General features: G+C 42.6%; 1 protein-coding gene across 1 annotated transcript in view; it reads right to left on the minus strand.

The window, feature by feature from the left end:
• Positions 1 to 1745: 1745 nt before the first annotated feature.
• The window catches only part of col12a1a (collagen, type XII, alpha 1a), a gene marked incomplete at its 5' end in the record, with an annotated part of 69901 nt that continues 56990 nt past the window's right edge, over positions 1746 to 14656 (minus strand). Inside the window, 14 exons of the mRNA XM_083633914.1 lie at positions 1746 to 2667; positions 4013 to 4183; positions 5442 to 5519; positions 6779 to 6961; positions 7055 to 7121; positions 7220 to 7255; positions 7603 to 7674; positions 8257 to 8310; positions 8629 to 8682; positions 11331 to 11384; positions 11897 to 11992; positions 12493 to 12546; positions 13040 to 13126; positions 14311 to 14388. Of these exons, the coding sequence (XP_083490040.1) occupies positions 2519 to 2667; positions 4013 to 4183; positions 5442 to 5519; positions 6779 to 6961; positions 7055 to 7121; positions 7220 to 7255; positions 7603 to 7674; positions 8257 to 8310; positions 8629 to 8682; positions 11331 to 11384; positions 11897 to 11992; positions 12493 to 12546; positions 13040 to 13126; positions 14311 to 14388 (1233 nt within the window). The 3' untranslated portion in view covers positions 1746 to 2518. The remainder of the gene's footprint in view (positions 2668 to 4012; positions 4184 to 5441; positions 5520 to 6778; positions 6962 to 7054; positions 7122 to 7219; positions 7256 to 7602; positions 7675 to 8256; positions 8311 to 8628; positions 8683 to 11330; positions 11385 to 11896; positions 11993 to 12492; positions 12547 to 13039; positions 13127 to 14310; positions 14389 to 14656) is intronic.

Consider the following 14656-nt stretch of genomic DNA (forward strand, 5'->3'; position numbering starts at 1 on the left):
CGAATGGATATCTGCTCAATCTCTTTTTGCATAGTTTCCTCATGGAAATCTATGCATAATCTTTAAAACCTGATAATAAAAAAGTGCTGAGTGGACGTAAAAGGCTGTGAACCAGTTTCTCATTGTGGAAAATTACGCAATTCTGGACTGTGGGTCTCACATCTCGCCGTGTTGCCTCCTCCCACTTCTTGTCGCCCTTACATGAACTCACATTCTGGACTACTCGACTGACACAACAAGGATAGAGGTTCCAACTTCAAAGCATACTTCCCCAGGCCTTGTATTAGGAAGAACAGGATTGATCAGTCAAGGTCAAAGCGAATATGTTATTTTGACGAGAATTAGTGTGTAAGAAGTTGAGGTGTCAGTGAAGTCTCTGTTAAATATGGTGATGATCTTATCTCAGTGAGTTAATGGACCTCTTTCAGAGCAGTTTATCATCCACATAGAAGCATTCCTCTGGTCATTTTTGGACAAATGGGCACAAATAGGCATTTCTACAAAGGTGTAATCATTGATGGTCCAACCATGATAATCTTTTTTTTTTGTGGGGGAGGGGGGGGGGGGCATATCTTATGTCTCCAATAAAGTTGCAAAAATATTGGTATTTTAGGGTGTATAAGCCATATTCCATCAAGAAAACACTTTCTGGAGCTATTATTCTGATTTATTATTTCATTACTTATGGCAGTATTAGGCCAGTGAATCTGTGAGGGGAAAAAGCCTAACCGAGAACAAATTGAGATGGTGAGATGGTGACCAAGTTGGAGCGTAAAATGGCTATATCTCAATTACTATTCAACCTAGAAAGGTGGTTTTGGTGTCTAACCCTAGGTTTGATGGCTCAAGGAATACAACTAAATCAGTGAAATTACCATCAGTTAATTATTTATTGACAAATCCAAGATCCAAGAGGTGGATCCAAATTCCGGTAAAAAGGGTAACATTTTTAACTAATAGCCATCATCATGAAACTTCTCCAGTTGATTACTTACATTAAGAAAATATATATTTTTGTATTAGAGGTGTTGAAGTGTTTTGTCTAGAAGTGTGAAATGTTGTGTTTAAATATGCAAATTTGCAGAAAACTAACCCATTAGGCCAGTCATATGAAAAAAGTGCAGTTAACCCTGAACAAATTGATACAAAAGCTTTTTCAATGGATTCTGGTAGGCTACTATTGGGCATGTTAAATAACATTCTAAAATTCTACCAAAAATGAAAATTCCAGAAAGGGGTCATTTTCAAGATGGCGGCTGCCGGGAGCTTAAAATGGCTATATCTCATTCAACCATCTTGAAAATGACCCAGTCAGGCCTCACACATAGTTGGCATGTAGCCTCTCCTCTCTCCCCAGAGGGTTTTCATAGTCCAGTTCCCTGGCTGATTCCAACTCAGCTCAGCTGTGCTCCTTCGGTGTCTTCCATGAGTAACTAACGAATGGATCTCTCCATGGTGCTGAACTTTCACTCATTTTGGCCAATAATTAGCCATTTTTGCCCATTTAGTAGGCCCTTATTACCTAATTCAAAAACCCGGCTCTGTTAGGTCACCTGCAGGGGTGCTCTTTACACTTCTTGAAAGATTCAGCGCGATCGCACATAAAATGGCATAGCTGTAGCAGAACACAATTTCTGCTCACACACACACCCACACACACACACACACACACACACACACACACACACACACACTTCACATTGTATTAGTGAGAGACATAAATGACTGGAAGACTGACAAAATGCTACATTTTCAGTAGTTTTATTGAAAAATGCCTCTTCTGTTTCAGAAATAAATAAGAAAATAAGGCTGTGGAATTCACAAAATGAATGTGCAGTTAAAACATGAGAAAAGCAATTCTATGTCCATAGTCTTGCAAGCAAATCCCAACTGCAGTGATAGAAAACAACTATATTCTGATGTAGAAATCCTCAGTAAATATACAACACATACATGCAATTCCACATTCTGTAAAAAGGGGAGAACAAATAAACAAAAATAATAATTGTGATTTGTTACAATAGGTCAAATTAACATTTGGTCTTATAAAACACCAGACTGAACAATCTTTGGGAGGCAAGGGATAAAAATCAATTGTCCTGTTCTTGATATGGAGTAGGCAAACAGCTTTACATAGTGACATTTGCTACTGACTGTGACAACACATGGGTATTCTGACAGGGTTCAAAATCATACATACTTCCTACCGCATATTTGCTGACTCACATGATTAGTGCATTACACATTGGACTCCGATAAACAGTTGATGCAGTTATATTACAAGCAGAGACACTTAAGGGAACACTTAGCAAGCACACAGGTTTTGTAATGACAGAACATTTAGTGTTGTACTCATTTTGCTAGACTTTCTCATGTTGCCAAAAATATATGTTCAATAAAGCCAGGGGTATCAAACCCGCAAGTCTGTTTTATTTTTTTTATTTTTTTTATTTTTCTCAATACCACTTCATTCTCACATCTGTGATCATGGAACTTATTCATGTAACACTTTTTGTAGCTATGACGCTATTCTCTCTGTATCATCTCTGGGTAGTGACCTCTTTCCTCGTTGGTTTCGTGAGTAACCGGGTGATTGTATTGCCTCATATTCTTCGGCGGGCTCCTCGGGTATAGAGACTACGTCAGGTTCGGTCTCGTAGCGGTTGGCTAGAAAATATTTGGTTCGGCCAATCAAAAAAAGTGTTTCTTCTACAATCTTTCACATGCACAATTTAAATTATATTGCACTACGCTTCCTAAAATGGACTTCCTAAAAAATGCCCTACATCAGACTATTGCATTGTTTCTTGACTCTTTCCAGGAAGTCGGAAGGATTTTATTGCTCGCTCAAACATGGTATGACTTAGAAATGACATAGAAATACCAAAAGAACTGATATAAAAACTGTCAAACTGTTGTGATGAAATTTACAATAATACCATCAAGGCATTAGATAATAATGGCTCACCATTAATAAAATAACTACTTGATACTAAAAACAGAAATGGCAGCAACATTTAGCACCGATTTGGTAACACAAAGAACATGATGATTAAATGTACAAATGGAACATGCTTCAGTCTGGACCAGAGCATTAGCTGTTTAAAATCACTTAAGGCATTGTAAACAGAGGTTATGCTGGTAGTAAACAGGCAGAGGGTTATAAGGCACAAGCTTCAATACAGATGTTAACTTGGATTTTTTTTTAGTGAAATGTTGTGGTTCATACATCATTTACAAGGCACAAAATTAGTTTATTTACAGGTATCACCTCTACAGTAATACTTCTCTGAAATCCACTTTGTTAGTAGTTGTTTTTGGGTGGTTTTTGTACATGCTCCATGTTGTTTTTGGGTGGTTTTTGTACATGCTTCTTCCTTCGTAGAAATGCTCTCTCTCTGTTTTTCCCCCAATCGGATTTTGCTTCAAGATGCAAACAGGCAAGTGGGTTGCCATCACTGTAGCTTGTGAGATGATGTTAGTGCCAGTCCACTCCTTTCTGTTTTGATTTGTGTTTTTTATTGCTTGTTTTAATGTCGTCGTTGTTAATCGTGTCCATGGTGATTATCCTTACATGCCCCTTAGCAAATGGGCAAACATCTCAGAAACAGGACTTCAAAGTGTAAGCAGCACAGACGACTTAGAAAGTTTACTATCCCGAACCTGAAAATAGTTCAAAGAGGGTGTGAGTATTCTCTGTGGAACAAACTTATGAGCATCTAATTCTACATAAGTGATCACAGGCTACTAGCTACAATGCTTTACATGCCAGTTTCAATACCCTATATCCAATGTATGGATTTAATGGAATAGTGGTTCCCAGTAAAACTTCTTATACTTATAAATATGAATTTCACTTCTTTCAAACATCAATACTTCAGGAACCCTTATATCCATATCTCCATACATTATCAAAGAAAGTAGTAGTGCAATGAAATTAGTGTGCATACACTTAGTCTTTCATCTACTATAGTGCCATGCAGGGCCTACATGTACATAGTGGTGAGTGTACCTGGGTATCCTTGGCCGTTGTAAGGGATGCCGACACATTGAGAGGAGTCGCAGTAGCCAGGGGGGCCAGGGGGTCCCCTCACCCCGGGAGTACCTTGGCGGCCTGGAGGGCCACGCTGCCCAGGTGAGCCTGAGGAACCTGTGGGACCTGTTCTGGACTCTCCCGGTGGCCCTGCGAGTGGAGAGAGAGACAGAGATGTGACCAGTGCGCGATGGTTTCTGCGGGACGTCTTCAGGAGCCGAGCGCTGACATCACCCGTTAGTCTCCAGTGGAAATGGTAGACGTACCACTGTGCTGCAGCACTGTAGTCTCCAGTGGAAATGGTAGGGGTACCACTGTAATTTAAATATTTCGACGGCAGCTCAATTAAAAAGCTTGACCAAAAAAGCTGCAGAGATGGAGTCAGGGGCTTTGTGGAGTAGTTACCCCCTGGCCCCGTCTGTCTAGACGGTAAAAACTTGGGGTGGAATTTTCCCCCACTCTCTCTCTCGCTCCGGCTCCCCTAAGTGAGCCCATGTGTTGTCAATGAAGCCACCAAAGAAAGCTCATTGTACAACAATCTGATTCTCCCACACACACGAGAGTGAGTCATCAGCGTGGACTTCCTCCTACTGGTCCTCAGTTGTTTTCTCACTTCATTCACAGAAACAGACATTGCATGTTGCATGTATGGTGTGGTGGGGGCGACATCAAGAGATGGTGCCTGATGTTTTCCCCAGTATCCTCCCTCCCCAGGGACAGGAAATCTTCTGAAGTGGCGAGCTTTTTACACAAAACATATTGGATATTGTTTGGAAATTGAGGGCGAAGCTATGGTTTTCTTCACGCCAATTACCCTAATATCAACCTTTCAACACAGAAATCAAAGGTTTCAATTGTTGTAAAGAGAAGACTGATACAAGATATAAAAAATGCAGATGGAGGAAAAAGTCCTCTAATAAGGAAAGAAAATACATCCCATTTACGGTATAATATTTCACCATTTTGGGGACTTCCTATGATATGCTGTAAATGATGCAAAATATAAGAAAGGAAAGAATTGGGAATATGTTTGGGGCGTTCGCTCAGAATTTATGCAGTCCAAACAAAGGTCCTGGAGACATATAGTAGATAAATCTTGACCTTTCATTGGAATGTGTCATTTTAATTGGACTAAGGGGAGTCAGCTACACTCTGTGTCACAGAGAGTCCACATGAAAGTTGAAGAAGCTGTCACTGTTTAACTGGCTTTGAACAGTTGTGAGAATGGCAGACCGCCTACAGCTGCTGGAGAACAATGTTCTACAGTGGATGCTTTACATGTCTCATGCTTCATTGTAATCGGAGCTTTGCATCTATCCTCACAGTTTTACTGTAATGGGAAAACCACACTGAAAGATTGTGAGATGGTCTGTTTTATTGAAAGAGACAGAACAACCAATTGTGTTACCTGGTGGACCGCTTCCTCCTCTTTGTCCTCTTTGTCCAAGTCCTGGAGTTCCTCTCTCTCCCTTCTCTCCTGCCAAACCTATAGAAACCAACCAGAAGAGGAGAAATCAGTATCCACAAAAAGTCAACAAAGCATCTCCTCTGGAACGCCACTAATCACCATATCAGCAAATGAATTGAACTCTAAGGCCATGTTCAGTCTAGGAGGCCAAATCTGATTTGTGAACTTTAGTGACCTATTAATGACTTTATCCAGATTGGTTTTATGAGTCTGGACGATCCAAGTCTGATTTGTGTCACTTGTCCCAAACCACATATGGAGGTAGTTTCCAATCTGCTTTCGACTGATGTGACTTGAGTGCGGACGCGCAGATCCACCAAATCTGATTTGAACGTCACTCGCAACTCGTCATCAAATGCTTCTGCGCAGGAAAACCACATCACCAACGTACGTCCACGTCGTTACCATAGCAACCCATGCAGATAGGCTGTTTGGGTCTGGACACACGGATCCGACTTGCAAATCAGATTTGTGGCAGTGCAGACACACTCCCAAATCAGATTTGGTAAACCAATCAAGATAATGATGATGAATGACTTTATCAGCAAATCAGATTTGCCTGTAATGTGAACATGGCCTGGTATGAAGCACAGGAACAGTGAAGTATGATGAAAGAGTATTCCGTCATGCTAACCTGAATCTGTCATGCTAACCTGAATCCATCCTGCGTAGACTACACAAGCTAATGCAATTAGCAGTTGTTATTCCCTTCATTCTGGACTAGCACTACGGTCTCGATGAATCCCACCATATCCTTTATTATTTTATTGCTCAACATTTGTTACAGGGACTGGTGTTTTGGGTAACAAGTAAGCCAAGGTCATTTTTCAGTTTTTTGTGCAGATTATGAAAGTGCAGATTGTAAGATTTCAAATGTGTTATACACATTTGAAATCAGAAAATAGTTGAACAAGATATGCTTCGTTGAATGTTCGTACTCCTCAAAGCAACATTCAGGGAAAATCGCCCTGAAAGTTGGTGAACAAGCTTGGTTTGCCCTGAACACGCTTAGTTTGATAACAAATGAGTATTTAGTCATCCTAAAACTGTTGTTTGTTATACTAAGTTTGTTATATTGAGTGCATTCTTCAAAATTGCGTAATATGAAAATAAATTCTTCAAAAAACATCATTTTATGATGATTTGTGCGATTTCACGACTGCCACCTTGTTAGTAGCCCTTTCAGCAGATCGTGTCCCATTTGCTTATTATTTCCCTGCTTGCTGTGCAGCAACAATTTCAAACATTCAGAAGATGAGAGGAGCAGTCATAAGCACCTGGGGAACCTGGATTTCCAGGTAAACCTGGACTTCCAGGGAAACCAGTTCGGCCAGGCTGGCCGGGCTCTCCGCGAGATCCCTGTTCGCCAGCTGGGCCAGCAGGGCCGGCTGGTCCTGGATTGTTGCTACGGTAACCCGAGGGGATCTGGTTGAGCATCTGGTTAACTCTGCTCATTTGGCCTTGAAGAGAAGAACACAATAATTTGTAAGGGCCAAAAATATGGATTATAAATACTATAAACTTCCCTTTGGATTAAGAAAGCTTTTACTCACTGTTCACAAGCTGCTCACAAACTTGTCTGGCAATGGAACGCATCATGTTTTGGGATGCAAAGTCTCCCTAGAAAACAAACACATTACCATGAAAAGAGTTGGAATTGCTCTTATTGGGTCATTTCACAATGGTGTATGATTTCTCAAAAACGTATTATTACATACCCTCTCTCCCTTTTCTCCTTTAAGGCCAACTGCTCCCTGTTAAAAGTTGGGGAGAAAAACATGTTTGAGATTTGCAACAACGCATGACGCATTATAAAGAACCACAAATGCAAATGGCTTTAAAACTATGCACTTGAGGTTAAATATCCGATCCATTTGAGATGAAATCTTCCCATTTTTGGAATAATACGCAGCAGCAGAGTAACCAAGAGTCTCATTCCCAACACGTATGTAAACATTGTCTTGGCTCATCATGGTCATTGTATCCTCACTGTAAATAAACATGCGTCCTCAATTAAAATAAAATAAGTATTGGGAGAGAAGAAAAAAAAACATGCATCCTCATACGACCATAAAGTTGTATAATGTTATACAATACATACTGGATTTCCTGTGTCTCCTTGTTTCCCTGGTTTCCCAGTAATTCCTGATACTCCTGGATTTCCCGGATTTCCCTGAAACAGTCAGAAAGAGTAACATTGATCTTGAAGTTACTGCACAGTAAACATATAACCGTTAACTCCTGCTCCCTATTAACTGTTGTGTAACAAGCTTTTGGTTAGGATGTATGTTTCAACATCTGCAGCAGAGGCACGTCATAGGCTGTGCCAAGAGCACTAAAGAGGTGGACACACACACACACACACACACACACACACACACACACACACACACACACACACACACACACACACACACGGGATGCACGCACCAGTCACTGCTAATGGCTCCTGGAAGCAGTCAGAATGCTATAGTGCATGTGCATGCAGCATGGGCATGTTGCCTGTTGGCAGGATTAAGTAGACACAGACCTCCTCAAACCACAGAAAAAGGAAAATGAGACGCATGCTCCATTCTCATAACAGTGCAGAGGGCCTAGAGACTACAGTCTGCTTTTTTATGTGCTGTTCCAGCGGAGTGCAACCTTGGAGCCATGCGGAGTAATTGTTGTAGATGGATCAGCAAGTAAAGCACGCTCCGAGGGATATTTACGTCTCTTCTACAACACAAAGACATACAGACAAACACACACTCACCATTGGCCCTGGTGGGCCTCTGGGTCCAGATGGTCCCTCCTTTCCTGGTGGTCCCTGTGTAGAAACAACATACAATCACACATGGGTACTGCACACTGGGGACCCTATTTGTGCAATACATCAGTGTCATGGAGTTATATTGGTTTCAGCCTTGAGTCTGCCTTTATAGTGAAAATAAATGACCATATCCACGGTTCTGGCTGACTCAAGTGAGAACATGCAGAGTGACTGAAAAACGACAAGACAGTACTTCTGTCCACGCTGCGCTAAGTAGGCGCTCACATGCGAAACATATGCTTAAGTAAGTGTTGGATGTATTCGCAGGCTTTCAACAATGTGTGTACACAAAGCAGGCGTGGAGGTTCCTCTTACCCGCGCTCCGCCTGGTCCGACGGGGCCTACACGACCGGCAGGCCCAGGATGACCCTGGGGGAAAAGTGGACACACTTAATCAAAGGTTAATGGTCAGGAACAACACATTTATATAGCTCCCAAATGGTCCTCTGCTGGAAATAGCGCAAAGAAAATCCCAGTGATGAAGCCAAAGATGATGGAGCATCTTAGTTCCCCCGAAACAATTACTATTTCCTTTTTGGCTGTTGACGCATGTTGCTTACTGGAAAAGTTCATAGACAATGCTGTTATAATGGGCTTGATTGTGTGAAGTAACCTACATGTAACACCCCCATGTCTGAATTCCCTTCCCAGTGATGATATTCTCTCCACTTGAATGGTGGAGTTGGCTGAATGACTGGTTCCTCAGCCACAAGGTGACAATGTGAAATGGCCTTCAGATCGAGGGGGGACTTTAGGCCTGGACAGATTAAACCAATGTGGAAGTACAAAAAACGGCAGTTCCTCAAATGGCCACTTGAGACTGGCTGCAAAAGGGAGTCATTCCCCATTCACTCCCATGTTAAAATGCCAGAGTTTACAGCAGAAATAAACGTGTTTACACCCGGTTTCAAAAAATGGTTTTGGTCTCTATAGCTAATTTCACCTTTCATGACAGCAGTACGGGCCGGCGGTCGAATTTTTATATAACCCACCCTTTCAGAGTAAAATAGACGATAAACAAGGCTAATGTAGGTCGAAAACTAGCATATGGCCAGCGCGGAAAAGCGTTGACGAGCCTGTTGGTTTGTGCCGTAGATTTCTACTTCAAAGAACTTAAAATACACCTGTAGATTACTGTCAAAAGTGCCACAACTGGCAATTGTCAGACCATACATTTTACATTCATCTTATTTTGAAAAAAAACATTGACAGGAAGTCTTGTCCTGAGCCCAGCTACTACCAGATACTGAGAAGAATGTTCTCAATGATATTATTGTCATACAGAAACATAATTTGTATTGTATAGCATCATTTAAAAGCTTAGTTTGTTGTTTTAAATGCGCAAAAAGTTCCCCAACTTTTTCATCTTGGGACCCAAACGATACATTTTGTGTCTCCCTGGGACTCAAACTCACAAAAAACGTATGTTAATGAGTTGCCATGACGACCAGTTGGTGACTCACCCCCCACGGGTCCGCGACCCAAATTGTGTCCCGACCCATAGCTTGGGAAAGACTGCACTAGCGGGACATAGGGGACTGGCTACAAGCAGTAGCTTGACGCTGGTTGCTGTAAACATCTCAGCATCGTTCAGCATGTTGAAACCACTGACCTAAATAAGTTGAAACGCTGTTTCTCTGCTCTCTGGCCCACTGTGTTCAGTACACTCCTGCACCGGACAGGCGGACACCGCCGCTTACATGTCTCGGTGGCTGTCATGCGCGCACGCACTTGCATGGTATTTACTCGTTAGCTTAGCTGTCCAATTAGCTTCCAATTTGGCAGTTTTGTCTGTCTGTTTTCCAGAGGACATCCACTCTCTTCACTGGTGGTAGCTCAAACAATCATATGTGGTACGAAATGGGTGTTTACTTCGACGTGCAAGCCAAACACTGCGGACTGACTGGCTGTTGTCATGTATGAAGTAACAAGAACAAATTTAAGACCTTTGTAAACAAAATGCAATACTCTTAAGGCAGCGATGTCTCGTAGGCAAGGCTGCTGCAGGTTGCCAGGCATTTCTGATTGGCTTAGAGTAGCGCAGCGTCTCACCCAAAGCCTTGCTGCGTGTTCTGATTGGCTGAGTACCGCAGCGTCCCACCCAAAGCCTTGCTGCGTGTTCTAATTGGCTGAGTACCGCAGCGTCCCACCCAAAGGCTTCGCAGTGTGTCCTCGGATTGGCGTGCAGCTGACATCACTCAACACAAGTGGAACCCAAATCCTCACCCAAATCCTCAAATCCTCAGGCAAATTGGCCCTGGACAAAGGCAGATGTAGAGCCAGCGCTTTGCAGTGCTGGCCAAAAAGAAATTGTTTTGGGCGGGATTGACAGGTTGCCCTGTCCAGTGATCGTGTAGCTCACCAATCACAGACCAATAGCAGGTGGTGCTGCGGCTCTGTAGGAAACCACTGGTCTCGTGCGAGTCTATCTCTTTTTACAGTCTATGCTTCAGATATAGGAATCTTCCCATAATGCCACAAACAAGCTTAACTTCAAATCTGAAGGTCCATTGTCTTTGTTCTGCATTTGTGTCCAAAATCGAAAGAACCTTGAAGCACATATTGAAGAAGACAGTGGGAACTTTGAAGGTGATGGTAATCCATTTGTACGACTGATCCTGTTAGACTGTTCTTCCATCCAAAGTCCAAAGACAACATCTGAATCAAAGATGGTCATGAACAGTCTTTGAGTCTTCACTGAGGCCTCATCATCTTCAATTACCAGGTTGTGGAAGAACATGTTCCATTCCTCATTTCCCATCGGTAACACGAGTCTATGCTCCGTAATAATTTAACTGCATCACTGGCCTTCTACTGTGTGTCAATCAAATGGGCTTGACTTGAGAGTCTGGGTCTCCCTGGGGAGGGCATGGTCTACCTCCCACTCGGAGTGTGGTTTCAACCCCGCCATGTGGACCGAAGCCAGGCTCCAGTAGCAACGCTGCTCTCCGTGGATAGTCTCCTGTTTCCTGTTCATAAACCACAGATGGTGAAGGAAATTAGACAACAGTACTTACTTGCAGACCAGCCAGGCCTGGGTCTCCGGGATCTCCCTTTGGTCCGGGCCGACCCTGAATGAGGGAGATGAGGGGGAGGAGGAATAGACATGTTTGAGTTAGAGCACAAAGTGAGAAAACTTGGCAAGAAACCTGACTGCTTTGGTCTTCCTCTTATCCACTTAGATTGTAATTGTGATTGATTTCATACCCATGTGGTGACAACATCTGCACGTATGAAAATAAGGAAGAAGGCTACAATAGCTGCCTGGACGGAATTAATAGGGACCTTTGCATTGTAATGCCCTACAGCATTAGGTGTCAATCCCGTTCACTGCTAGATTTCTAACAACTACACTTTTCCCGAAAACTATTCACAACATGACCACTAATCATGTGTGAGGCCAACCATGTCACATGACCGCTAATCATGTGTGAGGCCAACCATGTGGGCTGCCCTATACTTTGAACATTCCAGCTAGCACTGTGGCACTGAGCTATTTCCTACACTACTTTCTGTTCACCTAATGTAAAATGTGAATAATGGTCGGTGGTTTTATGGTGTACTGTAGGTGAACTTGACTTACGGGTTCTCCGGGTAGAGACAGTCCGTTGGGGCCTTGTGGACCTGGTGGTCCCATTGTGCCTGTGAGTCCTTGCTCACCACGTGGACCCATTGGACCCTACAGCATTTATCCAAATGCACAAGAAAAACAGTTAAAAAACACATAGCCACGCTCTTTAAAGAGATCCCCCCTCCCCCCAGACAATTGTAATCAGCGGTTCCCCAGCACAGATAGAGACAAAACAACCTTAACAGTGCTGAGAAATGGGCCTTCATACCACTTGACATACACCGCCTTTAAATCAAGTTAAGGAAAAATATACAGCAGTATTCGATAAGTGAATTCAGATGTGTGCAATTTGCTTTGTCTGATGGGGCATGCTAATGTAGTGCTGTGCAGTTCAGCAGTAATCGCTTTTGAAATACCATGGCACTGAGTGTAAGCTGCCTTTATTATCGAAAAGTTTGGTTTTACTAGTAATGTAAGCAGCTTTCTTGGTTATGAACTGGTTTGATTTGTTTGTGTGAAACATAATTCAACCTAATACAATCAAGAATTCAAGAGTAAATAACGATGCATAAGATTGTCCAAAAAAATGGATTCAAGATTGAACTTACAACTGGGCCACCTTCTCCTCTCTCTCCTCGTGGTCCCTTAGTGCCTGGGCCGCCCTGGGAAAGCCAGGAGAGTTGGAGACAGAGAGTGAGCGTAACAACAGGAGCAGATTCCAGAGGCCCTAAAACCCCAAGCCATGCGGAATCCTCACTGGGGCTTAGTGAGGTTCCCGACCAAGCGCACATATTCCAGCCCTCTCTTCAAGGCTTTCGCCGTTGTTTTTTCCGATGGGCATTTATCTTTTGACACCTTGCTGCATGCCACTGGTCTCATCCCCCTCTCAGATGCTCTTTCCAAGGGAAAAGAAAATACCAATCGTGATGCTAGGGGATGTCCTCACCCAGTCTACTTAAGCTCAGCAAGCAAACACCACTAAGGAGCCCTGTCTCGCCTCCCTGTCGAGATCATCAGAGAAAAGTATGGTATCGTCATCATCATCAAAACATGGATGACTTCTGAGGAAAAACCTTTGCGATTGGGCGAGAACAGACAGAGGAAGAGGAGGTGAAGAGAGACAAGGAGGGACGGCGGGATGGGTAATGTCTTTACCGAAGGTCCAGGAGGTCCCTGGGGGCCGATGCTGTCCTGTGCACATGTGCAGGAGTGGGGAAGGGACGGGCACTTGGCCTCATCTCTCTAAAATGGAAGAAGGAGAAGGAGAAATGAGAGATGAGAAATATATACATACAGACACACTTCAGAGATGCTCTGTTATGGTTCATTTGACACCCCTTGTTAATTGGGACCATGTCTTGGCAGCCCATAAAATACGGCGAGTACAAAACTCATAATTCTCGATATAAGTCGGTGACATTGTCCTGGCAAACAGCGCCTTAGACTTTCCTCTGAGTTTAAGAAGAGGAGACAGACTAGAAAGCCTGGAAAGGTCATGATGGAACAGTGGCTGATGCTGGAATCAGCAAAGTCAGTATGGGGTTTAGCACTAAACGCTTCATGACAGCTAAAAACCTTGTCCATATTTTGGGAAATGAGCATTTGACATAAGTTATGTAACTGCAATCATTGACATGATGCATTAATATCTGATGCAAATTATACACAAATGACTTATAATTGGCTAACTGCACATGCATCCGGTATTTAACATGTAACAAATGAATGTGATTTGCTGTCCACTCCGCGGTCTGAAGGAGCAGTCTTGTTTTCATGTAATTGGGACGGCATATTGGCAACACTCCGATTAGTGCAATTACACAGGATACAATGTTCTATTGGGTTCAGCTGGGGCACTTTCTATTGAAATAGCAGTCTATTTCTCAGCCTTGCATTTAGCCTAATGACTATGCATCATAACCTGTAAAGCCTCTAGAAGACATGCATGTGTAAGTTAGAACACTGCTTCTCTTGCTATAGTTTCTAAACAGTGTGCGGTGGAGGATAGGAAGAGAAAAAGTACATTAGCAATGACCTATTGTATCTTTCTTCTCATGCACTTTTTGTGTAAAATGGATACATTCATTCATTCATTCATTCATTCATTCATACAACGTGAAAGAAACCTGGCAAAATATCCCTCTAATATACCTTTAGACGGTATTTAAATTAGAAGACTGGACAGCACAATTGTATTTGTACTGTTCAATTTTTTTATTGATTGTGTTTAGTTAGATATGGCTAGTCACATTCTCTGTAAAGTCTGTCAAGACATGCTGAAGAATTAGGGCTAAGACATGCTGAATAATTAGGGCTAAGACATGCTGATGAATTAGGGCTATATAAATATATAAATAAATCAACTTGACTTGACTATTTTTGTCTCCAAAAAGACCAAAAGCCTCTAAAATGAAGCTTGTGCTTACTGTGGAGGGCAGGTCGCAGCATTTGTCCCGGCTGGTCCAGCTCAAGCTGCAGACAATATCGAACATCTGGAGCTGGAACTACACAACAGAGGAAGGGGAATGTGTGTTACAAATGGATCCCATTCAGGATGAAAAGGCACATCTTCAAAAAAAGACCATCGCAAACCAAGATGGAGACCCTCAGAAAGATGAGAGCGAGATTCAGCCTTTCATCCTTTCAACACTGACTGGGAGCAGTTAAATCTTAATTGTGCATCTGTGAACAAGAGGTTTTAATTCTTTGGAAAGTTGTGAGATGCTCCTCCAAACTTGCTTTTTTCCAACCATTTTTAACAAGTTGTAGTTT

Source organism: Poromitra crassiceps (assembly GCF_964638095.1).
Source record: "Poromitra crassiceps genome assembly, chromosome: 3".
NCBI lineage: Eukaryota > Metazoa > Chordata > Actinopteri > Beryciformes > Melamphaidae > Poromitra > Poromitra crassiceps.